The following is a 26280-nucleotide window of genomic DNA, read 5'->3' as shown; positions in this document are numbered from 1 at the left end:
CTTCTGTGGCCACCTTTCCTTCCAATTCTCTGCTGCCAATGACTGGAACGAACTGCAAAAATCACTGAAGCTGGAGACTCATAACTCCCTCACTAACTTCAAGCACCAGCTGTCAGAGCAGCTCACAGATCATTGCACCTGTACATGTAAATAGCCCATCCAACTACCTCATCCCCATACTGTATTTATTTATTTTGCTCCTTTGCACCCCAGTATATCTACTTGCACATGAATCTTCTGCACATCTATCACTCCAGTGTTAAATTGCTATATTGTAATTACCTCGCCACTATGGCCTATTTCATTGCCTTATCTTACCTCATTTGCACACACATACTTTTTTTCCTACTGTATAATTGACTGTATGTTTGTTTATTCCTTGTGTAACTCTGTGTTGTTGTATGTATCGAACTGCTTTGCTTTATCTTGGCCAGGTCGCAGTTGTAAATGAGAACTTGTTCTCAACTAGCCTACCTGGTTAAATAAAGGTGAAATAAAAAAATAAAAACATGCGGGTGTAATTCACTCGATCACTGCTACTCTAACTTCCGCGATGCATACAAGGCCCTCCCCAGCCCTCCCGTCGGCATATCCAACCATGACGCCATCTTGCTCCTACATGCTTATAGGCAGAAACTCAAACAGGATGTACCAGTGACTAGAACCATTCAACGCTGGTCTGACCAATCGGAATCCACTCTTCAAGATTGTTTTGATCACGTGGACTGGGATATGTTCCGGTCAGCCTCAGATAACAACATCGATCTATACGCTAACACGGTGAGTGAGTTTATAAAGAAGTGCATCGGAGATGTTGTAACCACTGTGACTATTAAAACCTACCCTAACCAGAAACCGCGGATGGATGGCGACATTCGCGCAAATCTGAAAGCGCGAACCACTGCATTTAACCATGGAAAGAGGTCTGGGAATATGGCTGAATATAAACAGTGTAGTTATTCCCTCCTCAAGGCAATCAAACAGGCGAAATGCCAGTACAGGGACAAAGTGGAGTCACAATTCAATGGCTCAGACACGAGACGTTTCTGGCAGGGTCTACAGGAAATCAAGGACTACAAAAAGAAAACCAGCCACGTCACGGACACCGACTTCAGGCGTCCAGACAAACAAAATAACTTCTTTGCCCGCTTTGAGGACTGCCCCCCCCCCCCTCCTTCTCTGTGGCTGACGTGAGTAAAACATTTAAACGGGTTAACGCTCGCAAGGCTGCGGGCTCAGGCGGCATCCCCAGTCACGTCCTCATAGCATGCGCTGACCAGCTGGCTGGAGTGTTTACGGACATATTCAATCTCTCCCTATCCCAGTCTGCCGTCCCCACATGCTTCAAGATGGCCGCCACTGTTCCTGTACCCAAGAAGGCAAAAGTAACTGAACTAAATGACTACCGCCCAGTAGCACTCACTTCTGTCATCAAGAAGTGATTTGAGAGGCTAGTCAAGGATCATATCACCTCCACCTTACCTATTACCCTAGACACTTCAATTTGCTTACCGCCCCAATAGGTCCACAGACGATTCAATCACCATAACACTGCCCTATCCCATCTGGACAAGAGGAATACCTATGTAAGAATGCTGTTAATTGACTATAGCTCAGCTTTCAACACCATAGTACCCTCCAAGCTTATCATTAAGCTTGAGGCCCTGGGTCTCAACCCCACCCTGTGCAACTGGGTTCTGGACTTCCTGACGGGCCACCCCCAGTTGGTAAGGGTAGGTAACAACACATCCGTCACGCTGATCCTCAACACAGGGGCCCCTCAGGGGTGCGTGCCTAGTCCCCTCCTGTAGTCCCTTTTCAAGCATGACTGCACGGCCTGGCAAAACTTAATAATTAAGTTTCCCGATGACACAACAGTGTTAGGCCTGATCACTGAAAACGACGAGACAGCCTATAGGGAGGAGGGCAGAGACCTGGCCGTGTGGTACAAGGACAACAACCTCTCCCTGAACGTGATCAAGATAAAGGAGATGATTGTGGACTACAGGAAAAGGAGGACCGAGCATGCCCCCATTCTCATCGATGGGGCTGTAGTGGAGCAGGTTGAGAGTTTCAAGTTCCTTGGTGTCCACATCACCAACAAACTAACATGGTCCAAGCACACCAAGACAGTCGTGAAGAGGGCACAACAAAACCTATTCCCCCTCAGGAGACTGAAAAGATTTGGCATGGGTCCTCAGATCCTCAAGAGGTTCTACAGCTGCACCATCAAGAGCATCCTGACTGGTTGCATCACTGCCTGGTATGGCAACTGCTCGGCCTCCGACCGCAAGGCACTAGAGGGTAGTGCGTAAGGCCCAGTACATCACTGGGCCAAGCTTCCTGCCATCCAGGACCTTTATTACCAGGCGGTGTCAGAGGAAGGCCCCAGAGGAAGGCCCCCGGTGTCAAAGACTCCAGCCACCCTAGTCATAGACTGTTCTCTCTGCTACCGCATGACAAGCGGTACCGGAGCACCAAGTCTAGGTCCAAGAAGCTTCGAAACAGCCCAGACTATTAGCATTGCCCCCCCCCCCCCTCTGCTTTTACCAACTGCTACTCTCTGTTTTTATCATCTATGCATAGTCACTTTAATAACTCTACCTACATGTACATATTACTCATATCATATATCATATCTATTGCACCTTGCCTATGCTGCTCGGCCATCGCTCATCCATATATTTATATGTACATATTCTCATTCACCCATGTCGTGTCTTTAGTATCATTAAATGTGAAGACTGTTATTTTATCAAATCAATTCTCTGTAATTATCATTACCTGATTAAACTAATCATGTAAATTTAATTAACTAGGAAGTCGGGGCACCACGGAAAATTGTCAGATATGTGTAAATGGTTGTCAAGGAGTCAGGGGCAGGAGAGCAGATATGGTGTAGCCAACGGAGCCTTTTATTTTGGCGAACCAAAAACACACGGCAAAGAGAACACGAAATAACAATACGGGTTAACATAACCCAGCGCAACAGACTAACGTGCGCAATACATGAAACAGAATAAACAATACCACACAACGACATGAGGGAAACAGAGGGTTAAATACACAACACATAATGAGGGAAATGAGAACCAGGTGTGTGGGAAAACAAGACAAGACAAATGGAAAATGAATCGGCGATGGCTAGAAGACCAGCGACGTCGACCGCCGAGCACCGCCCGAACAAGGAGAAGCATCGACTTCGGCAGAAGTCGTGACAGAAAATGTTCAGATTAAAGTTAGAATTTTCAGAATATAACTCTTCAGATATTTTAATATCTGATCAATTAGTCTTCTATTAACCTTTTGTCAATAGGGGGAGCTGTTAGCACTATTTCTTTTTTTACATTTCCAAATTAAACTGCCTCGTACTCAATTCTTGCTCATACAATATGCATATTATTATTACTATTGGATAGAAAACAATCTCTAGTTTCTAAAACCGTTTGAATTATGTCTGTGGGTGAACCAGAACTCTTTCTACAGCGAAAATCATGACAGGACATGCGAAGGTCAGAAAACTAGGCTCTGTTCTCAGATCAGTTTAAAGCTCTGTGTGTGCCCTATGGGTCGAAATGAACTGCACCCGCCTTCCCCTGGATGTCAGTAACCAATGAGAAGTGGAATGGAGTCTCTACGTATTTCTCAGAGTTTATAAAACGCCATGGAGTGACATGTCCGTTCTTTTGGACGCTCCTCAAGACGCAAGAGAGGACATCAGAATGGCATGCTCAAAAGCTCTCGTTATCGGGCTAAGATATATCCGTCTGTGATTTAATTCGATATAGGTGTTAGAAACATCATAACGAAGTTATTTTAAACCGATTTATATCAGTTTATGCGAGTATATTGCTATTTTCGGAATTTTCGTAGTATTGCGCTTTGAGGATTTGGACATGTGTGTGCCACGTAGCTATTGTTAGCTGCTAGTTCCGAAGTTGAAGAGGACGTTTTACAACAAAGCAACGATTCTTTTGGACAAAGGACACCTTGCCCAAGATACTGATGGAAGCTCGTCCAAAAGTAAGAGCTATTTATGATTTTATTCCGTATTTATCTGGAAAAATGTAAACGCATTTGTCGGCCATTGTTGCGGCACTAGTCTGGCTGTAACGCACACTGTATGTCTAGTAACGTTAATTTTAAAAATCTAACTCAGCGGTTGCATTAATAACTAATGCATCTTTCATTAACTGTCCAACCTGTATTTTTTTAGTCAATCTAATCGATAAATAATCGTAAACTTAGGTGCCTTTCCAAGATGGCGCCGGCCAGAATGCATGCCATGTTTTGACAGATTACATTGCATAACCACGATTTGTGATGCTAAATATGCACATTTTCGAACAAACTCTATATGCATTGTGTAATATGATGTTACAGGACTGTCATCTGAAGAATTCTGAGAAGGTTAGTGAAAAAATTTATATATTTTGGTGGTGATAACGCTATCGCTCTTTTTGCCTTGAATCAATGCTGGGGTGATGTTAGCTCATGTGGTATGCTAATATAACGATATATTGTGTTTTCGCTGTAAAACACTTAGAAAATCTGAAATATTGTCTGGATTCACAAGATCTGTGTCTTTCAATTGCTGTACGCTGTGTATTTTTAAGAAATGTTTTATGATGAGTAATTAGGTAATACACGTTGCTCTCTGTAGTTATTCTAGTCGCTTTGGTGAGTTTTGTGATAGTGGCTGCAATGGTAAACTATGATTTATACCTGAAAAATGCACATTTTTCTAAAAAAACATATGCTATACCATAAATATGTTATCAGACTGTCATCTTATGAAGTTGTTTCTTGGTTAGTGGCTATATATATCTTTATTTAGTCGAATTAGTGATAGCTACTGATGGAGTAAAAAACTGGTGGAGTAAAAAAAGTGGTGTCTTTTGCTAACGTGGTTAGCTAATAGATTTACATATTGTGTCTTCCCTGTAAAACATTTTAAAAATCAGAAATGATGGCTGGATTCACAAGAAGTGTATCTTTCATCTGGTGTCTTGGACTTGTGATTTAATGATATTTAGATGCTAGTATTTACTTGTGACGCTATGCTAGGCTATGCTAGTCAGCTTTTTTACTGTGGGGGGGTGCTCCCGGATCCGGGTTTGGGAGGAACTAGAAGTTAATGAATTATTATTATTACCTTCGTCAGTCTCATCTGAACGTCAGAAATTGTTGGTTATCTGCACAAACCCAGCCTTTAATATAAATCATCCATACACCAATTGGCTCAATTATTTATTTACTAACTAATTAAACAATTACAGAATATACAATACATAATAACATTATACCATCCCTAGTGGACTAAACAAAAACAGTTTGGTTATAACACAATAGATTCAGAGAAGAGAAGGGGTTTTGGAAGGAAGGCTAAGGAAGATGGGTCTCTATTGGCCCTGGGAAGCTATTCTTACATAAATACATATGCCACTAACGATAGCTCATTCGTAAAAGCAATACATTGTAATTACGTGAAGCTGGCTTTGATTGTTGAGTTGGTGATGTGAGGCTCTGGTTTGCCCAGTCTATGTTCTTTGTGGAATCTTCCGGGTCGTCGTGTGAGAGGTTCACATGGTCTGAGAGGTTCATCTCACTCTGGAGATTCGTCCAAGTCAGTCAGTGTTCTCGTATTAGATTTGCTACCTTTCCAGCTGCAGTCTGTTAGGCGGTCATCTAGGACTCACTTCTTCTTGAGTGATCAATAGTTCCGAGTTCATACCATTTCACGTGTAGAGCAAGCTCCCACGTTTCCTGGCCTGTATTGTTGACATTAGAATTAGTCCTTTTAAACGTGAGGACAAATTCTTGCGGTATTTGGAACATGAGTGACTTTTCGTTATGTCGAGTGGATATTCAACAATTCGCCACCACAGCTCACGCTGGGGTTTGCTTAGTTCAACGTGAATTGGGTCACTGGGGCTCTTATAGAAATGTAGAAAAGGGGTTGGTTCATAATTTCCAACCAATGCCTATTCACTTGGGTGTGGCTACTGACTTAGTTAAACTTTACAGGGAAGACGATTTTCTCATATTAAAAGTTAACATCACTTTAAATCATTTCGCAAATGGTTTCATCTTTACTCATTCATTTTATACAATAATTAGATGCAAACCTCATAACTGAGGGACCTGTATGAACAGAGTTAGGGTAATGTAGCTGTATTGTCTTTCATGAGGTCACAAACATGAAACAAAATGGACCGGGTCGTAGCGGGCTTCTCCACCAACCGTTTACACATTCTCCAAAATAGGAGTATTGTTCATTTCTCAAATTCTTGGATGTAGTAGAATTGGGTGGGAGAATCCCTTTGTCTTGTCTTACTGTGAAACTCTCTCTCAATTGCATGGTCAGGGAGAGTCTCTGTGGTATTTACGACGTGGTTGTAAGGTCGTAAAACTGCCCGTAAAACTTACTTGTTAGATATTACTGCACTGTCGGAACTAGAAGCACAAGCATTTCGCTACACTCGCATTAACATCTGCTAACCATGTGTATGTTACTAATACAATTTGATTTGAACAGGTTGACCCTCCTTTGGCAGCAATAACCTCAACCAAACGTTTTCTGTAGTTGCAGATCAGACCTGCACAACGGTCAGGAGGAATTTTGGACTATTCCTGTTTCCAAAACTGTTTCAGTTCCACAATATTCTTGGGATGTCTGGTGTGAACGGCTCGAGGTCATGCCACAGCATCTCAAATTGGGTTGAGGTCAGGACTGACTGGGCCACTCCAGAAGGCGTATTTTCTTCTGTTCAAGCCATTCTGTTGTTGATTTACTTCTGTCTTTTGGGTTGTTGTCCTGTTGCATCACCTAACTTATGTTGAGCTTCAATTGGTAGACAGATAGCCTTACATTCTCCTGCAAAATGTCTTGATAAACTTGGAAATTCATTTTCCCATCGATGATAGCAAGCTGTCCAGGCCCTGAGGCAGCAAAGCAGCCCCAAACCATGATGCTCCCTTCACCATAGTTTACAGTTGGGATGAGGTTTTGATGTTGGTGTGCTGTGCCTTTTTTTCTGCTCACAGAGTGTTGTGTGTTCTTTCCAAACAACCTAACTTTAGTTTAATCTGTCCACAGAATATTTTGCCAGTAGCGCTGTGGAACATCCAGGTGCTCTTTTGCGAACTTCAGATGTGCAGCAATGGGTTTTTTTGGACAGCAGTGGCTTCTTCCATGGTGTCCTCCCATGAACACCATTCTTGTTTAATGTTTTACGTATTGCAGACTCGTCAACAGAGATGTTAGCATGTTCCAGAAATTTCTGTAAGTCTTTAGCTGACACTAGGATTCTTCTTAACCTTATTGAGCATTCTGCGCTGTGCTCTTGCAGTCATCTTTGCAGGATGGCCACTCCTAGGGAGAGTAGCAACAGTGTTGAAATTTCTCCATTTATAGACAATTTGTCTTACCATGGACTGACTCTTAGAGATACTTTTGTAACCCTTTCCAGCTTTATGCAAGGCAACAATTCTTAATCTTAGGTTCTTCTGACATCTCTTTTGTTCGAGGCATGGTTCACGTCAGGCAATGCTTCTGGTGAATAGCAAACTCAAATTTTGTACGTTTTTTTATGGGGCAGGGCAGCTCAAACCAAAATCTCCAATCTCGTCTCATTGATTCGACTCCAGGTTAGTTGACTCATGACTCCAATTAGCTTTTGGAGAAGTCATTAGCCTAGTGGTTCACATAATTTAAACATTCACAGTGTAGGTTGGAAAAAGTATGTATTCAATATAGACAAGAAAAATACAATAATTTGTGTTATTAGTTTAAGCACACTGTGTTGGTCTATTGTTGTGACTTAGATGAAGATCAGATCAAATTTTATGTAAAAATGCAGAAATCCAGGTAAATCCAAAGGGTTCACATACTTTTTCTTGTCACTGTAGATCCATGCGCTGTGTTATGGATTTTAGCATATCAACCACACCTTGTGAAATTCTTTGTTGTGATAAAAATACTTTGGGATTCACCTGTTATGTGGTAGACAGAATTGAATCCCATCCCAAACCTGCCAACTTTGTTTGGGTCTTTGCGTTTGATGCTCCGGCCTGTGGTCGTGATTCCCTCCCAGTCCTCTGCTGTGAACTCCGCGTTGTTGAAGGCATACAGTGCAGGACCTGGTCACAGACACAACTACAGTATTATGCAGATGAATGAGGACCCAAAAGCGACGTAATAGTAACAGAGTCTTTATTCCAGTATAAAACAAATAATGATTCTCCTGGATATAAATCAATGGTAATCCAAAACAGGAAACTGAAATCCTCTCGTCAATAGAGAGGAACGACTGGAGACGCGACCACAGACTGCAGGTCGCTTCAGGAAGGCACAGACCGTAGCTGACATAGACACCTGCTCACACGCAGCATCTGAAGAAGGCAAAAGAACACGACAGGGCGGAACAAGGACACAGAAACTGCAAACATCAAACAAGAATCCGACAAGGACAGGAGCGGAAAACAGAGGGAGAAATAGGGACTCTAATCAGAGGGCAAAATAGGGGACAGGTGTGAAAGAGTAAATGAGGTCGTAGGGAGAATGAGAAACAGCTGGGAGCATGAACGGAACGATAGAGAGAGAGAAAGAGAAAGAACCTAATAAGACCAGCAGAGGGAAGCACAGGGACAAGACATGATCAAAGACAACATGACAGTACCCCCCCACTCACCGAGCGCCTCCTGGCGCACTCGAGGAGGAACCCTGGCGGCAACGAAGGAAATCATCGATCAACGAACGGTCCAGCACGTCCCGAGATGGAACCCAACTCCTCTCCTCAGGACCGTAACCCTCCCAATCCACTAAGTACTGGTGACCACGTCCCCGAGAACGCATGTCCATGATCTTCCGTACCTTGTAAATAGGAGCGCCCTCGACAAGGACGGGGGGGGGGGGGGGGAAAGACGAACGGGGGCGCGAAGAAAAGGCTTAACACAAGAGACATGGAAGACAGGGTGGACGCGACGAAGATGTCGCGGAAGAAGCAGTCGCACAGCGACAGGATTGACGACCTGAGAGACACGGAACGGACCAATGAACCGCGGAGTCAACTTGCGAGAAGCTGTCGTAAGAGGAAGGTTACGAGTGGAAAGCCACACTCTCTGACCGCGACAATACCTAGGACTCTTAATCCTACGTTTATTGGCGGCTCTCACAGTCTGCGCCCTGTAACGGCAAAGTGCAGACCTGACCCTCCTCCAGGTGCGCTCACAACGTTGGACAAAAGCCTGAGCGGAGGGGACGCTGGACTCGGCGAGCTGGGACGAGAACAGAGGAGGCTGGTAGCCAAGACTACTCTGAAACGGGGACAGCCCGGTAGCAGACGAAGGAAGCGAGTTGTGAGCGTACTCAGCCCAGGGGAGCTGTTCTGCCCAAGACGCAGGGTTTCGAAACGAAAGGCTGCGTAAAATGCGACCAATCGACTGATTGGCCCTTTCTGCTTGACCGTTAGACTGGGGATGAAACCCGGAAGAGAGACTGACGGAAGCACCAATCAAACGACAGAACTCCCTCCAAAACTGTGACGTGAATTGCGGACCTCTGTCTGAAACGGCGTCTAACGGGAGGCCATGAATTCTGAACACATTCTCAATGATGATTTGTGCCGTCTCCTTAGCGGAAGGAAGCTTAGCGAGGGGAATGAAATGTGCCGCCTTAGAGAACCTATCGATAACCGTAAGAATCACAGTCTTCCCCGCAGACGAAGGCAGACCGGTAATAAAGTCTAAGGCGATGTGAGACCATGGTCGAGAAGGAATGGGAAGCGGTCTGAGACGACCGGCAGGAGGAGAGTTACCTGACTTAGTCTGCGCGCAGTCCGAACAAGCAGCCACGAAACGACGCGTGTCCCGCTCCTGAGTAGGCCACCAAAACCGCTGGCGAATAGAAGCAAGCGTACCCCGAACGCCGGGGTGGCCAGCTAACTTGGCAGAGTGAGCCCACTGAAGAACAGCCAGACGAGTAGAGACAGGAACGAACAGAAGGTTACTAGGACAAGCGCGCGGCGACGCAGTGTGAGTGAGTGCTTGCTTTACCTGTCTCTCAATTCCCCAGACAGTCAACCCGACAACACGCCCTTCAGGGAGAATCCCCTCGGGGTCGGTAGAAGCCACAGAAGAACTAAAGAGACGGGATAAGGCATCAGGCTTGGTGTTCTTATTTCCCGGACGATAGGAAATCACGAACTCGAAACGAGCGAAAAACAACGACCAACGAGCTTGACGTGCATTAAGTCGTTTGGCCGAACGGATGTACTCAAGGTTCTTATGGTCAGTCCAAACGACAAAAGGGACGGTCGCCCCCTCCAACCACTGTCGCCATTCGCCTATGGCTAAGCGGATGGCGAGCAGTTCGCGGTTACCCACATCATAGTTGCGTTCCGATGGCGACAGGCGATGAGAAAAGTAAGCGCAAGGATGGACCTTATCGTCAGACTGGAAGCGCTGAGACAGAATGGCTCCCACGCCCACCTCTGAAGCGTCAACCTCGACAATGAATTGTTTAGTGACGTCAGGAGTAACAAGGATAGGAGCGGATGTAAAACGCTTCTTGAGGAGATCAAAAGCTCCCTGGGCGGAACCGGACCACTTAAAGCAAGTCTTGACAGAAGTCAGAGCGGTGAGAGGGGCAGCCACTTGACCGAAATTACGAATGAAACGCCGATAGAAATTAGCGAAACCGAGAAAACGCTGCAACTCGACACGTGACTTAGGGACGGGCCAATCGCTGACAGCCTGGACCTTAGCGGGATCCATCTGAATGCCTTCAGCGGAAATAACAGAACCGAGAAAAGTGACAGAGGAGACATGAAAGGCGCACTTCTCAGCCTTCACGTAGAGACAATTCTCTAAAAGGCGCTGGAGTACACGTCGAACGTGCTGAACATGAATCTCGAGTGACGGTGAAAAAATCAGGATATCGTCAAGGTAAACGAAAACAAAAATGTTCAGCATGTCTCTCAGTACATCATTAACTAATGCCTGAAAGACAGCTGGAGCATTAGCGAGACCGAACGGCAGAACCCGGTATTCAAAATGCCCTAACGGAGTGTTAAACGCCGTTTTCCACTCGTCCCCCTCTCTGATGCGTACGAGATGGTAAGCGTTACGAAGGTCCAACTTAGTAAAGCACCTGGCTCCCTGCAAAATCTCGAAGGCTGACGACATAAGGGGAAGCGGATAACGATTCTTAACCGTTATGTCATTCAGCCCTCGATAATCCACGCAGGGGCGCAGAGTACCGTCCTTCTTCTTAACAAAGAAAAATCCCGCTCCGGCGGGAGAGGAAGAAGGCACCACGGTACCGGCGTCGAGAGAAACAGACAGATAATCCTCGAGAGCCTTACGTTCGGGAGCCGACAGAGAGTATAGTCTACCCCGAGGGGGAGTGGTCCCCGGAAGGAGATCAATACAACAATCATACGACCGGTGAGGAGGAAGGGAGCTGGCTCTGGACCGACTGAAGACCGTGCGCAGATCATGATATTCCTCCGGCACTCCTGTCAAATCACCAGGTTCCTCCTGAGTAGAGGGGACAGAAGACACAGGAGGGATAGCAGACATTAAACACTTCACATGACAAGAAACGTTCCAGGATAGAATAGAATTACTAGACCAATTAATAGAAGGATTATGACATACTAGCCAGGGATGACCCAAAACAACAGGTGTAAAAGGTGAACGAAAAATCAAAAAGGAAATGGTCTCACTGTGGTTACCAGATACTGTGAGGGTTAAAGGTAGTGTCTCACATCTGATACTGGGGAGAAGACTACCATCTAAGGCGAACATGGGCGTGGGCTTCCCTAACTGTCTGAGGGGAATGTCATGTTTCCGAGCCCATGCTTCGTCCATAAAACAACCCTCAGCCCCTGAGTCTATCAAGGCACTGCAGGAAGCAGCCGAACCGGTCCAGCGTAGATGGACCGACAAGGTAGTACAGGATCTTGATGGAGAGACCTGAGTAGTAGCGCTCACCAGTAGCCCTCCGCTTACTGATGAGCTCTGGCTTTTACTGGACATGACATGACAAAATGTCCAGCAGAACCGCAATAGAGGCAAAGGCGGTTGGTGATTCTCCGTTCCCTCTCCTTAGTCGAGATGCGAATACCTCCCAGCTGCATGGGCTCAGTACATACAGTCAGTTAATCATACACATTAGGACCTGCTGACAGACAAGACAACAGTCAGATATTCATATACTGTAATGTTCTGTATTTATTTTCTTAGTCAACCTTGTGTTCTGTTTCTTTGTGTTCATGAACGTAGCCCTCTCTCATTTTTGTTCATTGATTTCACCGGTGTTAGTTAGTTACTCACCTGGTCTCATCAGCTTCTTAGTTCAATGCATTCTCTTTGTGCCTTTGTGAGGTATTGTTCGTTTTGACTCTATTAAGCCTTTTCCTAGCTCATTTGTGAGAACTATTAATCCTTCAGTCCTTGTTTTGATTCACCTGCCTGTTTGCCTACCTGTGTATGACCATTGCCTGCCTATGACCACGATTCCTGCCTTCTGCGAAGGCGAAATAAACACCTGCCGCGCTCTGCACGTGAATCTACACCTTTTTCTCCCTGAGTATTCATTACATATACATTAGGACCTGCTGACAGACACGACAACAATCAGTTATTCATACAGCACAAGACCTGCTCACAGAGACAACAGTCAGTTCATTCAGTAGTTTGTCCCTCTTTTCAACACTTTTGCACCAATATATTTTATTCAACCAAATCAAAAGTGGCGCGGCACCGCTACACCAGATTGAAAAGTACAAAACCCAACACAAAACAGGCGACCTAAATATGGTTCCCAATCAGAGATAATGACAAAAACCTGCCTCTGATTGAGAACCATATCAGGCCAAACATAGAAACGGAAAAACTAGACACACAACATAGAATGCCCACTCAGCTCACGTCCTGACCAACACTAAAACAACGAAAACACAAAAGAACTGTGGTCAGAACGTGACAGTACGCCCCCCCCCCCCCAAGGTGCGGACTCCGGCCGCAAAACCTGAACCTATAGGGGAGGGTCTGGGTGGGCATCTGTCCGCAGTGGCGGCTCTGGCGCAGGACGTGGACCCAACTCCACCATAGTCTTTGTTCGCTTTAGTGTCCCCCTTTGAGCGGCGACCCTCGCCGCCGACCTTGGCCTGGGAACCCTAATAAAGGGCCCCACTGGACTGAGGGGCGCCTCTGGACTGAGGAAACTCCTCCGGACTGAGGGGCAGCTCATGACTGAGGGGCAGCTCATGACTGAGGGGCAGCTCATGACTGAGGGGCAGCTCATGACTGAGGGGTAGCTCATGACTGAGGGGTAGCTCATGACTGAGAGGTAGCTCAGGACTGAGGGGCAGCTCCGGACTGAATGGCAGCTCCGGACTGAATGGCAGCTCATGACTGGAGGGCAGCTCATGACTGGAGGGCAGCTCATGACTGAAGGGCAGCTCATGACTGGAGGGCAGCTCATGACTGGAGGGCAGCTCATGACTGGAGGGCAGCTCATGACTGGAGGGCAGCTCATGACTGGAGGGCAGCTCATGACTGGAGGGCAGCTCCTGACTGGCGGGCGGCTCTGGCGGCTCCTGACTGACGGACGGCTCTAGCGGCTCCTGACTGACGGACGGCTCTAGCGGCTCCTGACTGACGGACGGCTCTAGCGGCTCAGGACAGACGGGCGGCTCAGATGGCGCTGGGCAGACGGGCAGCTCAGATGGCGCTGGGCAGACAGGCAGCTCAGATGGCGCTGGGCAGACGGGCAGCTCAGATGGCGCTGGGCAGACGGGCAGCTCAGACGGCGCTGGGCAGACGGGCAGCTCAGACGGCGCTGGGCAGACGGGCAGCGCAGGCGGCGCTGGGCAGACGGGCAGCGCAGGTGACGCTGGGCAGACGGCAGACTCTGGCCTGCTGAGGCGCACAGTAGGCCTGGTGCGTGGTGCCGGAACTGGTGGTACCGGGCTAAGGACACGCACCTCAAGGCTAGTGCGGGGAGCAGCAACAGGGCGTACAGGGCTCTGGAGACGCACAGGAGGCTTGGTGCGTGGTGCCGGAACTGGTGGTACCGGGCTGGAGACACGCACCACAGGGCGAGTGCGTGGAGGAGGAACAGGGCTCTGAAGACGCACAGGAAGCCTGGTGCTACTGGGCTGGTGCGAGGAGGTGGCACCGGATATACCGGACCGTGAAGGCGTACTGGAGCTCTTGAGCACCGAGCCTGCCCAACCTTACCGGGTTGAATACCCCCCTTAGCCCGGCCAGTGGGGTGAGGTGAAATAACCTGCACTGGGCTGTGCTGGCGAATGGGGGACACCATGCGTAAGGCTGGTTCCATGTACACCGGCCCGAGGAGACGCACTGGAGACCAGATGCGTTGAGCCGGCTTCATGGCACCTGGCTCGATGCCCACTCTAGCCCGGCCGATACGAGGAGCTGGGATGTACCGCACCGGGCTATGCACACGTACAGGAGACACCGTGCGCTCTTCCGCATAACACGGTGTCTGCCCGTACTCTCGCTCTCCACGGTAAGCCCGGGAAGTTGGCGCAGGTCTCCTACCTGACTTCGCCACACTCCCCTTTAGCCCCGCCCCAATACATTTTTGGGGCTGCCTCTCTGGCTTCCAGCCACGCCTCCGTGCTGCCTCCTCATACCACCGCCTCTCAGCTTTAGCTGCCTCCAGCTCTTCACGAGGGCCGCGATATTCTCCAGCTTGAACCCAGGGTCCCTTACCGTCCAGAATTTCCTCCCATGTCCAGGAGTCCTGTGTACTTGGTCGCTGCTGCTGCTGTCCCTTAACACGCTGCTTAGTCCTTTTTTGGTGGGTGGTTCTGTAACGGCAGATTTCCTCCTCTTCGTCTGAAGAGGAGGTGTAGCAGGGATCGGACCAAGACACAGCGTAGTTAGTGTCCATGTTTTAATAATAAACAACTGAACAAGACACAATACAAAATAACAAAAGTGAATCTAACCGAAACAGTCCTATCTGGTGCAATGAACACAAAGACAGAAGACAACCACCCAACAAAACCCAACACAAAACAGGCTACCTAAATATGGTTCCCAATCAGAGATAATGACAAACACCTGCCTCTGATTGAGAACCATATCAGGCCAAACATAGAAACGGAAAAACTAGACACACAACATAGAATGCCCACTCAGCTCACGTCCTGACCAACACTAAAACAACGAAAACACAAAAGAACTATGGTCAGAACGTGACAGCATGACATTGTTGGGAGCATATAAAGTGTGGTACTTGTTTTTGCTAATGCCAGCTTGCCACACATTTGCTGGCAGCACTGTGTGAGCCAGAGAGAGAATGTTTCCTGATGCTCAAAGCAAGTGACCACTTATATTTCTGCATTCCAGCATGATGATTAAAATTATAAATCATATACTACGTACAAATGAGATTTGACGAATTAGCGAGATAACTTTGGTCCACTCTAAGTTCAACTCAGGATAACCAGTGGCTCAACTTTTAACCAGGTACATTTCTATTGCAACAAATCTTTCAGAACTAACCTGCTCCAAGGCAGGCTAACTAAGAGCTAACTCCATTTATCCTGAATGAAGGACCATTGAAATCCCATTCCCTCCCTCTCGCAAGGATTGCGTCATCATCCCCTTCATTTGAGGAAGACGACTGACAAAATATTGTAATGTTTTTTTGTGTTAAAAAATAGTCATGTTAAAATACCTATCAAATTACACATTTAGTAATGACAGAATGCATTTGAAACTTAAGCACAGTACTACTTTGTATGAATGAATATAATTATTTTATCGATAGGAGTGTGAAAAAAGGTGCTCGTGCATTGATAAGCACACCAAAGCTAACAAAAAAGACAGCATTAACAATATGTAATAAAAGAAAGAAGGCACTTCTAACAGTCTATTTCACACCATAGCTGAATCTTCAAGATAACTTTTTTTCATTTTGATTTCAGCACAAATGAAAAAGTGGCACTGACTCACCCATGAATTGATGTTTCAGCATTGTCTCAATTTAGAGTTTGGCATTCGACTAGTCACGTGCGACATGAACGAGCAGTTACTGCCCAGGCTTGAGTAAGCGGTGGGTGCACAATCAATATCCACCTTCATAACATGGATGAAGCCTAAGCTGGAATGTGAAGCTAACTGAAGCTGGCTAGCTTTAAAAACCATGAGTAGATCTAGCTTGCATAGTATTATACACATTAATCTGGGCATGTTGCCCTGCTGTTAATCGAATGTTGTGGTAGAAAGCCCTTACTGCATTTGCTGCCTAGCAGTCAGCATGCAATGAGACCAAGTCAGCCTCAGACAAATAGCTTTTCCTGAATTTATTCATTTCTGATGTATTCATTAGTGTTGTAGTGTAATGTTGAAGTAAAATGGACATTTCATAAACCACTGTCAAAGATCAAATTCAGCATGTTGGCTGTCTAATCAACAGTGAGCCCTTCTAATGTAAGGTTCAATTATAAGTTATTTATTTTGGGTCGTTCCATATGATTTCAATCACTTTCTGACTGCATCCGTTGTGATTTTAAAGAAACCTTTCATACATACAGTGCATTTGGTAAGTATTCAGACCCCTTACCTTTTTCCACATTTTGTTACGTTACAACCTTATTCTAAAATGGATGAACAAAAAAAATATTCCTCAATCTACACACAATACCCCATAATGACAAAGCGAAAACAGGTTTAGAAATTTTTGCAAATGTATTAAAAATAAAAAACAGATACCTTATTTACATAAGTATTCAGACCCTTTGCTATGACACTCGAAATTGAGCTCAGGTGCATCCTGTTTCCATTGATCATCCATGTTTCTACAACTTGATTCCACATGTGGTAAATTCAATTGATTGGACATGATTTGGAAAGGCACACACCTGTCTATATAAGTTGACAGTCCATGTCAGAGCATAAACCAAGCCATGAGGTCAAAGGAATTGACCGTAGAGGGGGGGGGGATATAGTTCAATCTAAATTCATGTACACAAGACATCATAGAATCAGGTTTATCTTCCAGAGATTTTCCAGATCTTCCAGAGCCGATGTAAAATCCATGAGTCCCAAAAACATTTCTGTTGCAGCTGAACCGGAGGCTAGATGCCCACCCGGACCCTCCCCCATGGAGTCAGGTTTTGCGGCCGGAGTCCGCACCTTTGGGGGGGGGGGTGGGGGGGGGGGTACTGTCACGCCCTGACCTTAGAGAGCCTTTTCATTTCTCTATTTGGTTAGGTCGGGGTGTGATTTGGGTGTGCATTCTAGTTTTTATATTTCTTTGTTGGCCGGGTATGGTTCCCAATCAGAGGCAGCTGTCTATCGTTGTCTCTGATTGGGGATCATATGTAGGCAGATTTTTTTCCACCTTTAGTTTGTGGGATCTTGTTTGTATGTAGTTGCTTTCTGCACTGCATGTAGCTTTACGTTCGTTTTATATATATATTTTCTTTTCGGTGTCATCAAATAAAAGAAAGATGTACGCTTACCACGCTACACCTTGGTCTAATCCATCTCTAAACGAACGTGACAGTATCTTTTGTCTGACAGCAAACATTTACTACAGGCTGTGGTGTATCCACTACCATCTCTTCACTAGCATCACGTTTTCTCAATTATTTCAATCGCCTCCGCATAGGAGATTCGATTGACCGCTCTAACTTGCCACCTCAATTTCCTTCAACCTTACAGGGCACTCTAGGAACTCAGGATCATGATCCCCACCACAATTGAAACACAGTCGTTATTCTACACACCTTCCTTCAGTATACTCTGTTCGTCTGCACACACTTGAAACATGGCCAAATCCTTTACAATTCTTGCACTGCAGGGGTTTGGGGACGAAAGTTCTTACGGCGTATCTTACATAACCAAGCTTCACATCCGTAGGTATTGTCGTGGAAATATTCGCTCAATCCTATTTCTCAGATACCGGAACTTGGGAATTGAAATAGACTTTATTACAAAGTAACAAGCCGAGCTGGCCCATGGACCAACTGCCGGACTTATTCTCAGTTCACTCCTTTAATACAGTTTCATGCTTATAAATGTTTCATAGTCCCTCCACTTTACACTAATAACCATATCCCCTCGGCTTTACTCCACCATTGTTTCCAAATCTAAGTTACTGTCACGACTTCCACCGAAGTCGGTTCCTCTCCTTGTTCGGGCGGCGCTCGGCGGTCGGCGTCACCGGTCTTCTAGCCATCATCGATCCACTTTTCATTTTCCATTTGTTTTTGTCTTGTCTTCTCACACATCTGGTCTCAATTTCCCTCATTACATGTTGTGTATTTAACCCTCTGTTCCCCCCATGTCTTTATGCGGAATTGTTTATTGTAAGTGCATGTGCACGTTTTCTCTGATGTGCGAAGGGTTTTGTTACTAATTTGTTTGTTGTTCTGGTTCCCGGTGGGTTTTATGATTAAAACTGCTCCGTTGATTACCCAGTTTTTCTCTCCTGCGACTGACTTCCTTGCCGCCAGTTACGCACTCCCTTACAGTTGTTTCCGCTCAGCCTCTAGTTCCTTGGATCAATTATATTGGTGGCGCGCCTATACATTATTTCCAAGAAAATAATAAGTACAGATTAATATAGGCAATTATAAGATTGCTACATGCCATTATCGGACTATAATATTACTATGGGCCATTATAGGATTAAGTACAGATAAGTATAGGCCATTATAGAATTATACCAAAAAATACACTTAATCCCATGATTACACATAGTGCCTTTGCTTACCCCCTTTAGTGCTATTTAGCCTTTTAACAAGAAACACATTCTCTTAACAGAAAACACCCATAGTATTTGCTCTTTATCAAAAAACAACAGGACCGACAGACTTTCTTATTTTTCTCCATTCACCCAGCGGGTCAGACGCTGGGCACCAACCACACTACGAATTCAATTCAGGTATTCAACCTGAACACCCGTTGTCACCCCTGAGATGACTCCTTTGACGGGTGCTCTACTCCAAAGTTCAAAACACAAAACTTCTGTTGTCCAGATTCTTTTGAGGCCCACTGCAATCTTCCTCTACTCTTCAGAAATACAATTAATCAAAATAAGACCACTCCTGGTCACTCTGACAGACTCCCCTTTTCCAAGCACACACTTCACCATTTTCCACACCTCAAACAGGTTTCTCATATGTAGCCTTACTCAACAAACGCATCTCAACAAGAAGCGATTCTTTATCATATACACACGTATCGTCCACTCCAATTTTAGACAATTTCCTTTTTGTTACAGTTTTCAATATTACTGTTGTCCATTCAAACATTCGTCTCCACCAAATGTACACGACACGCTGATAAATTCGAACTCAGCATCCACTTTCGCCATCTTCCCCTCCCAGTCAAGTTTCTCTCTGTGTATACAATTGTATTCTCCCGCCCGTCTGTTCCTTGTCTGGGTGTGTCGTCACTTCCTTGTTTGGTCATAGATGGCTATTACTAACTCATTGCCCTCTACTGTCCCGGGGTAATACCGCCGCTTTCCCGTTATTTTTGTCTTCATTATTCAAGCTAATGTCTTTTTAGGGAGCATGTGAGCACACTCAATCGGTTCGGCTGGCCGGAAGCCAGAGGCTCAGAGCACCGTGAGCCTCACAGAGAGAGCTGGTCACTCAACCGAGACTGCTCTTCTCTGTGTAACGGAGGCTCTCTGACCATCTCTCCTCTGTTCTCATCCTCCTAGATCTATCCACTGCCTCCGACACCGTGAACCATCAGATCATTCTCATCAAACCCCACACCCCAAAAATAGTAATTTGTTATGCCACTGCTGGTCTCTTGGCCCTCCCCCCCTACGGAAGGGCAGCTCCCGTTCATCCCAGTTCAAGCTGTTCTCTGTCCTGGCACCCCAATGTTGCAACCAGCTTCCCCCTGAACCTAGGACAGCAGAGTCCCTGCCCATCTTCCGAATACATCTGAAACCCTACCTCTTCAAAGAGTATCTTAAATAATCCGTCAGCACCCCCCCCCCCAAAAAAAGAAAGTTATATTTTGAAAATAACTAACACTGGCTCTTGACTCTTTTCTCCCTACTAGGAGAAAACATACTGACTCAACTCTAGCCACTTTAATAATGGAAAAATTGATGTAATAAATGTAACCCTAGCCACTTTAATCAATGCCACTAATGTTTACATACCCTACATTACTCATCTCATATGTATATACTGTACTCTATACCATCTACTGCATCTTGCCTATGCCGTTCGGCCATCACTCATTCATATATTTTTATGTACAAATTCTTATTCATTCCGTTACACTTGTGTGTATAAGGTAGTTGTTGTGAAATTGTTAGGTTAGATTACTTGTTAGATATTACTGCATGGTCGGAACTAGAAGTACAAGCATTTCGCTACACTCGCATTAACATCTGCTAACCATGTGTATGTGACAAATAAAATTTGATTTGATTTAGCTCTGACTTTGCTGATAGCTACTTTATTGAGGATAAATGTACTGACTATGTGTCACGTCCTGACCATAGTTCTTATGTGTGTTGCTTGTTTTAGTGTTGGTCAGGACGTGAGCTGGGTGGGCATTCTATGTTGTGTGTCTAGTTTGTCTGTTTCTGTGTTCAGCCTAATATGGTTCTCAATCAGAGGCAGCTGTCAATCGTTGTCCCTGATTGAGAATCATATATAGGTGGCTTGTTTTGTGTTGGGGATTGTGGGTGGTTGTCTTCTGTCTTTGTGTTCTGCACCAGATAGGACTGTCTCGGTTTTCACATTTGTTATTTTGTATTTTGTATAGTGTTCACGTTATTGTCTCTTCTTTATTATATCATGTTGAACACTAGCCGCGCTGCATTTTGGTCCAATCCCTACACCTCCTCTTCAGACGAAGAGGAGGAAATCTGCCGTTACAGAACCACCCACCTAACTGGGACCAAGCAGCGTGGCGACGGGCAGCGACAGCAGCGGCAGCAGGAGCAGAGAAAGGAGGAATGGACATGGGAAGACGTTTTGGACGGCAAGGGTTGCTACACATGGGAGGAAATCCTGGCTGGAAAGGATCGCCTCCCATGGGAACAGCTGGAGGCAGCTAGGAGAGCAGAGGCAACCGGAGAGAGGAACCGGCGTTATGAAGGTACGCGGCTAGCACGGAAACCCGAGAAGAAATCCCCAAAAAGGGCTAAAGGGTAGTGTGGCGAAGGCAGGTAGGAAACCTGCGCCCACTTCCCATGCTTACCGTGGAGAGCGGGAGTACGGGCAGACACCGTGTTATGCGGAAGGGCGCACGGTGTCTCCTGTACGTGTGCATAGCCCGGTGCGGGTTATTCCACCTCCCCGCACTGGCCGGGCTAGATTGAGCATTGAGCCAAGTGCCATGAAGCCGGCTCAACATATCTGGCCTCCAGTACGTCTCCTCGGGCCGGTGTACATGGCACCAGCCTTGCGCATGGTGTCCCCGGTTCGCCAACACAGCCCAGTGCGGGTTATTCCACCTCCCCGCACTGGACGGGCTACGGGGAGCATTCAACCAGGTAAGGTTGGGCAGGCTCGGTGCTCAAGGGAGCCAGTACGCCTGCACGGTCCGGTATATCCGGCGCCACCTTCCCGCCCCAGCCCAGTACCATCAGTGCCTACACCACGCACCAGGCTTCCAGTGCGTCTCCAGAGCCCTGTTCCTCCTCCACGCACTCTCCCTGTGGTGCGTGTCTCCAGCCCAGTACCTCCAGTTCCGGCACCACGCACCAAGCCTCCTGTGCGTCTCCAGAGCCCTGTACGCACTGTTCCTTCTCGCCATGAGGTGCGTGCCCTCAGCCCGGTACCACCAGTACCGGTACCACGCACCAGGCCTATAGTGCGCTTTGAGAGTCCAGTGTGTCCTGTTCCTGCTCCCCGCACTAGCCTTGAGGTGCGTGTCTCCAGTCCGGTACCACCAGTTCCGGCACCACGCACCAGGCCTACTGTGCGCCTCAGCAGGTCAGAGTCGGCCGTCTGCCCAACGCCGCCTGCACTGCTCGTCTGCTCAACGCCGCCTGCACTGCCTGCCTGCCCAGCGCCGTCTGAGCTGCCTGCCTGCCCAGCGCCGTCTGAGCCATCCGTCTGCCCAGCGCCGTCTGAGCCATCCGTCTGCCCAGCGCCGTCTGAGCCATCCGTCTGCCCAGCGCCGTCTGAGCCATCCGTCTGCCCAGCGCCATCTGAGCCATCCGTCTGCCCAGCGCCATCTGAGCCATCCGTCTGCCCAGCGCCATCTGAGCCATCCGTCTGCCCAGCGCCATCTGAGCCATCCGTCTGCCCAGCGCCATCTGAGCCATCCGTCTGCCCAGCGCCATCTGAGCCATCCGTCTGCCCAGCGCCATCTGAGCCATCCGTCTGCCCAGCGCCATCTGAGCCATCCGTCTATCCCGAGCCATTAGAGCCGCCCGTCTGTCCCGAGCCGTCAGAGCCGTTCGTCAGTCAGGAGCCGCTAGAGCCGTCCGTCAGTCAAGAGCTGCCAGAGCCGCCAGCCAGTCAGGAGCCGCCAGCCAGTCAGGAGCCGCCAGAGCCGCCAGCCAGTCAGGAGCTGCCCTCCAGTCAGGAGCTGCCCTCCAGTCATGAGCTGCCCTCCAGTCATGAGCTGCCTTCCAGTCATGAGCTGCCTTCCAGTCATGAGCTGCCTTCCAGTCATGAGCTGCCTTCCAGTCATGAGCTGCCTTCCAGTCATGAGCTGCCCGCCAGTCATGAGCTGCCCGCCAGTCATGAGCTGCCCGCCAGTCATGAGCTGCCCTCCAGTCATGAGCTGCTCCTCAGCCCGGAGCTGCCCTTCAGCCCAGAGCTGCCTCTCTGTCCGGAGCTGCCCTTCAGTCCGGAGTTGCCCCTCTGTCCTGAGCTACCTCTCTGTCCTGAGCTACCTCTCTGTCCTGAGCTACCTCTCTGTCCTGAGCTGTCTCCTCTATCTAGGGGGGACCTTTGTGAAGGTTCCTAGACCAGGATCGGGGGCGAGGGTCGCCACTCAAAGGACGCTAAGGAGGGGGACAAAGACAATGGTGGAGTGGTGTCCTCGTCCTGCGCCGGAGCCGCCACCGCGGACAGATGCCCACCCAGACCCTCCCCTTGAGATTTAGGGGTGCGTTCGGAGTCCGCACCTCAGGAGGGGGGTACTGTCACGTCCTGACCATAGTTCTTATGTGTGTTGCTTGTTTTAGTGATGGTCAGGACGTGAGCTGGGTGGGCATTCTATGTTGTGTGTCTAGTTTGTCTGTTTCTGTGTTCAGCCTAATATGGTTCTCAATCAGAGGCAGCTGTCAATCGTTGTCCCTGATTGAGAATCATATATAGGTGGCTTGTTTTGTGTTGGGGATTGTGGGTGGTTGTCTTCTGTCTTTGTGTTCTGCACCAGATAGGACTGTCTCGGTTTTCACATTTGTTATTTTGTATAGTGTTCACGTTATTGTCTCTTCTTTATTAAATCATGTTGAACACTAGCCGCGCTGCATTTTGGTCCTCTCGTTCACCCCAGGAAGAAAGCCGTTACACTATGACTGTGTTAGGTGGTTCTCCCACCTAGCTATCTTAAGATGAATGCGCTCTGGATAAGGGCATCTGCTAAATGACTAAAATGTAAAATAATAGAATAGACATTCCCATTCAAGTTGACATTTGACGGTGGGTGCACCGGTTGCCATCTTTCTGATTATAATTGGAAGTTAAAGTTTTAATTCAATTTAAATGTCAATGGTGTACTTGCTGAATTACAGGGATCTGAAGAGATAGGTATTTTCTATTAATTCTATTTATATGATTGAAATGACACTCACCCTGTATTCATGACAGGCACAACACAAACATTTTCAAATTATGTTAAAAAGAGTCCAAGCTACAACATTTGTGAAAATGTGAAAAATCTTAGTTTACGCGTTTGTAGATTATTGACGTTAAAGCTTTAAAAAATGACATTTTTTTAAAATGTTAAACTGTTTTGCAAGAAATCGTAGAATAGTTTGACAACCCTGTTTGTAAACTTTCAAACGATATCAAACTCAAACTTTTATCTTTTTCAGTGATGAAGACATGGAGGTCTCATGGTAGGGTGGGCTAGGGAAAACAGGTCAACTTTGTTTTGGCATTCAGGTCCAAAATGTCACTTTCTGACCACTTCCACCATGCGCAAACATGTATGAAAGGTTTCGTTCAAATCAAAATGTGTGCAGATATGGAATGACCTTCAATCTTCCACAAATATGAAACAACCCTACCTTGGTACTTTCCCAGACCTTCAGTCTTGAGGCTCTGGCTGCCGTAGCATCTCTCATCATGGAGGAACACCACCTCCGACGCCCCGGCATCATCAGCATTCTGGATAAGCTCCTGGTCACAGCACAGATGGGGTAGGGACGTTTACATTGGTTCCTTTAACTTGGATAGTACATTAGGCTATGGCAAATTTATACAATGCAAGATGTTCACACTACTTCTTTAAATGTAGTGGCTTTAATGGCATTTACGGTAACTGTACAGAGTGAACAGATGACTACATGATTGATTGATTATCAAACTCACCTTTAATATCTGTCCTCCATCAGGGTACCTCCGCAGGATGTCCTTCAGGCAATCAATGAAAGGGGGCGCTGTTGCAGCAAATACATTTCTAAACAACAATAAGAAGTGAAGAAGTTGGATAGATTAGTCAAAGACATTACAGTATGAAGATAGGCTAAAACTGTTTCTCCAATAGAAATCCCTGATCACACTTGTAGACGATGTCATGGCGACGTTGGCTAGCTAAGCTCATGCGTAGAAACACGTCTTGGGTCTAACGTTCATCGTCTTGCGCAGAACTGTGCATGTGCACGCCATCAAAGACATTCCTTTGATATAAAGTTGTTTTTTGACTAAAATAAAAATGGGTCAGTTTGACACTTTAATGAGGTTGGAGTAATAACATCTTCAACTTTTAAGACATTGGCTCAAATCTAGGCTGTGCCTTTAGATTTCAAGAAAATTAACAACTAAGGAAGAATTGTTCACTTCTCAAACCCCAAACCCTGGCCTGGTCTGTTTGGTCTGTTTCGCAAGCATCCCGGGAAGTGTTGCAATGTTGCGCCTTTGGGTTTAGAAACTGTGGTTTAGTTTTCACAATATGGTTGGAAATTAAACCACATTCTTCTCAATCTATACCTTCTATCTACTAAAAGCAGGAAGAAGTTATGTTTAAATTCTATACATTTGCTAAACATAAAACTGACATTTGGTTCAATTTTTATAGATTTTATAGCTTTATATAGAAACAGGAAATGATCTCCAGTTAATTCCACAATGTATAGTGTTAACAAGGTAAAGCTACAGTATGTATAGTGTTAACCAGGTCAAGCATGTATAGTATTAGCAAGGTATAGCATCATGCAGCTATAGGAGAACACACATACGTTCCAAGCAACTGGTTAAAATGTTCTACTGATTAGAATGTTCAACTGATTAAAATGATCTCCTCACCGTGCATTCCTCTCACCCATCCTTCCACATTGGTAGGATTCTACAAGAACCAATGAATTAGTTATAATTATGGTTATATGGCTTGATAGCAAATTTAACTGTACTAATCAGACTGCAAACAAAAATGTCCTTATAGTTTAGAAATGTAGTATTCAAGGATCAAGTAGGCCTAGCCTAGTCTTAATAATAACTTATAATAATAATCATGATAAGAAGACTTTTGTTGTATTTAAGATACTGTACATAAATTGATCAATTTACCTCAATCATTTCTTTGTGATCATGGAGTGCGATGGAGTAATCTGAAGCCACCTATGTCATCAGAATAAATATTCTTAGTAGACTAATGGTTTTATGTCCTCTACTGACTCTTCATTATTCTAGTGTTTCAGTTGACCAACATTTCCTCCTCAGGCGAAATGAAACGCCTATTTTATCTTGGTCTGCCCTGCCAGCATAGGAATAACAAAGTGGTTTCGTTTCCTGCCTTGCCATGTATGAAACAAAACTTTCATTAGGGCGTGACTCATTATCATCTTCTTCCTCTTTAAGTTTTTATTCGCACGTGATTCAAAGGTGTATGAGTGATAGGTGGTGGGCTGACGCCGAAAACAGTGAAGTTGATCAATCTACGTCGATGGAGGAGCTGATTTTTTGTATATGACAATTAAATATTATTATGAATACTGTAAAATTAGTTGCCACCTTCAATTCTTGCGCATTTTGTCAGAAAAAGTATATTTCAACACTGTCTGCTGAGGCAAATTCACGAACTGCTGAACTTGGAACCAATCAGAACTCCCGTACATATCCCTAG

At 46.2% G+C, this 26280-nt stretch overlaps 1 protein-coding gene across 2 annotated transcripts in view; it reads right to left on the bottom strand.

The window, feature by feature from the left end:
- LOC139534172 (sacsin-like) overlaps positions 1-25925 on the bottom strand; it is a 44939-nt gene extending 19014 nt beyond the window's left edge. The window contains exons 1-5 of one of the 2 annotated variants that reach the window (XM_071333024.1): positions 25725-25925; positions 25464-25503; positions 24531-24618; positions 24227-24338; positions 7996-8142 (exon numbers count right to left, since the gene is read on the bottom strand). In XM_071333024.1, the coding sequence (XP_071189125.1) occupies positions 7996-8142; positions 24227-24338; positions 24531-24618; positions 25464-25483 (367 nt within the window). In that variant the 5' untranslated portion in view covers positions 25484-25503; positions 25725-25925. The remainder of the gene's footprint in view (positions 1-7995; positions 8143-24226; positions 24339-24530; positions 24619-25463; positions 25504-25724) is intronic. The other variant, XM_071333034.1, reaches the window with a different exon arrangement.
- Between the last annotated feature and the right edge of the window lie 355 nt (positions 25926-26280).

This window comes from Salvelinus alpinus, chromosome 1 (assembly GCF_045679555.1).
Source record: "Salvelinus alpinus chromosome 1, SLU_Salpinus.1, whole genome shotgun sequence".
Lineage (NCBI taxonomy): Eukaryota > Metazoa > Chordata > Actinopteri > Salmoniformes > Salmonidae > Salvelinus > Salvelinus alpinus.
The sequence above is the reverse complement of the archived record's forward strand: the minus strand, read 5'-3'. Positions and strand labels throughout refer to the sequence as shown.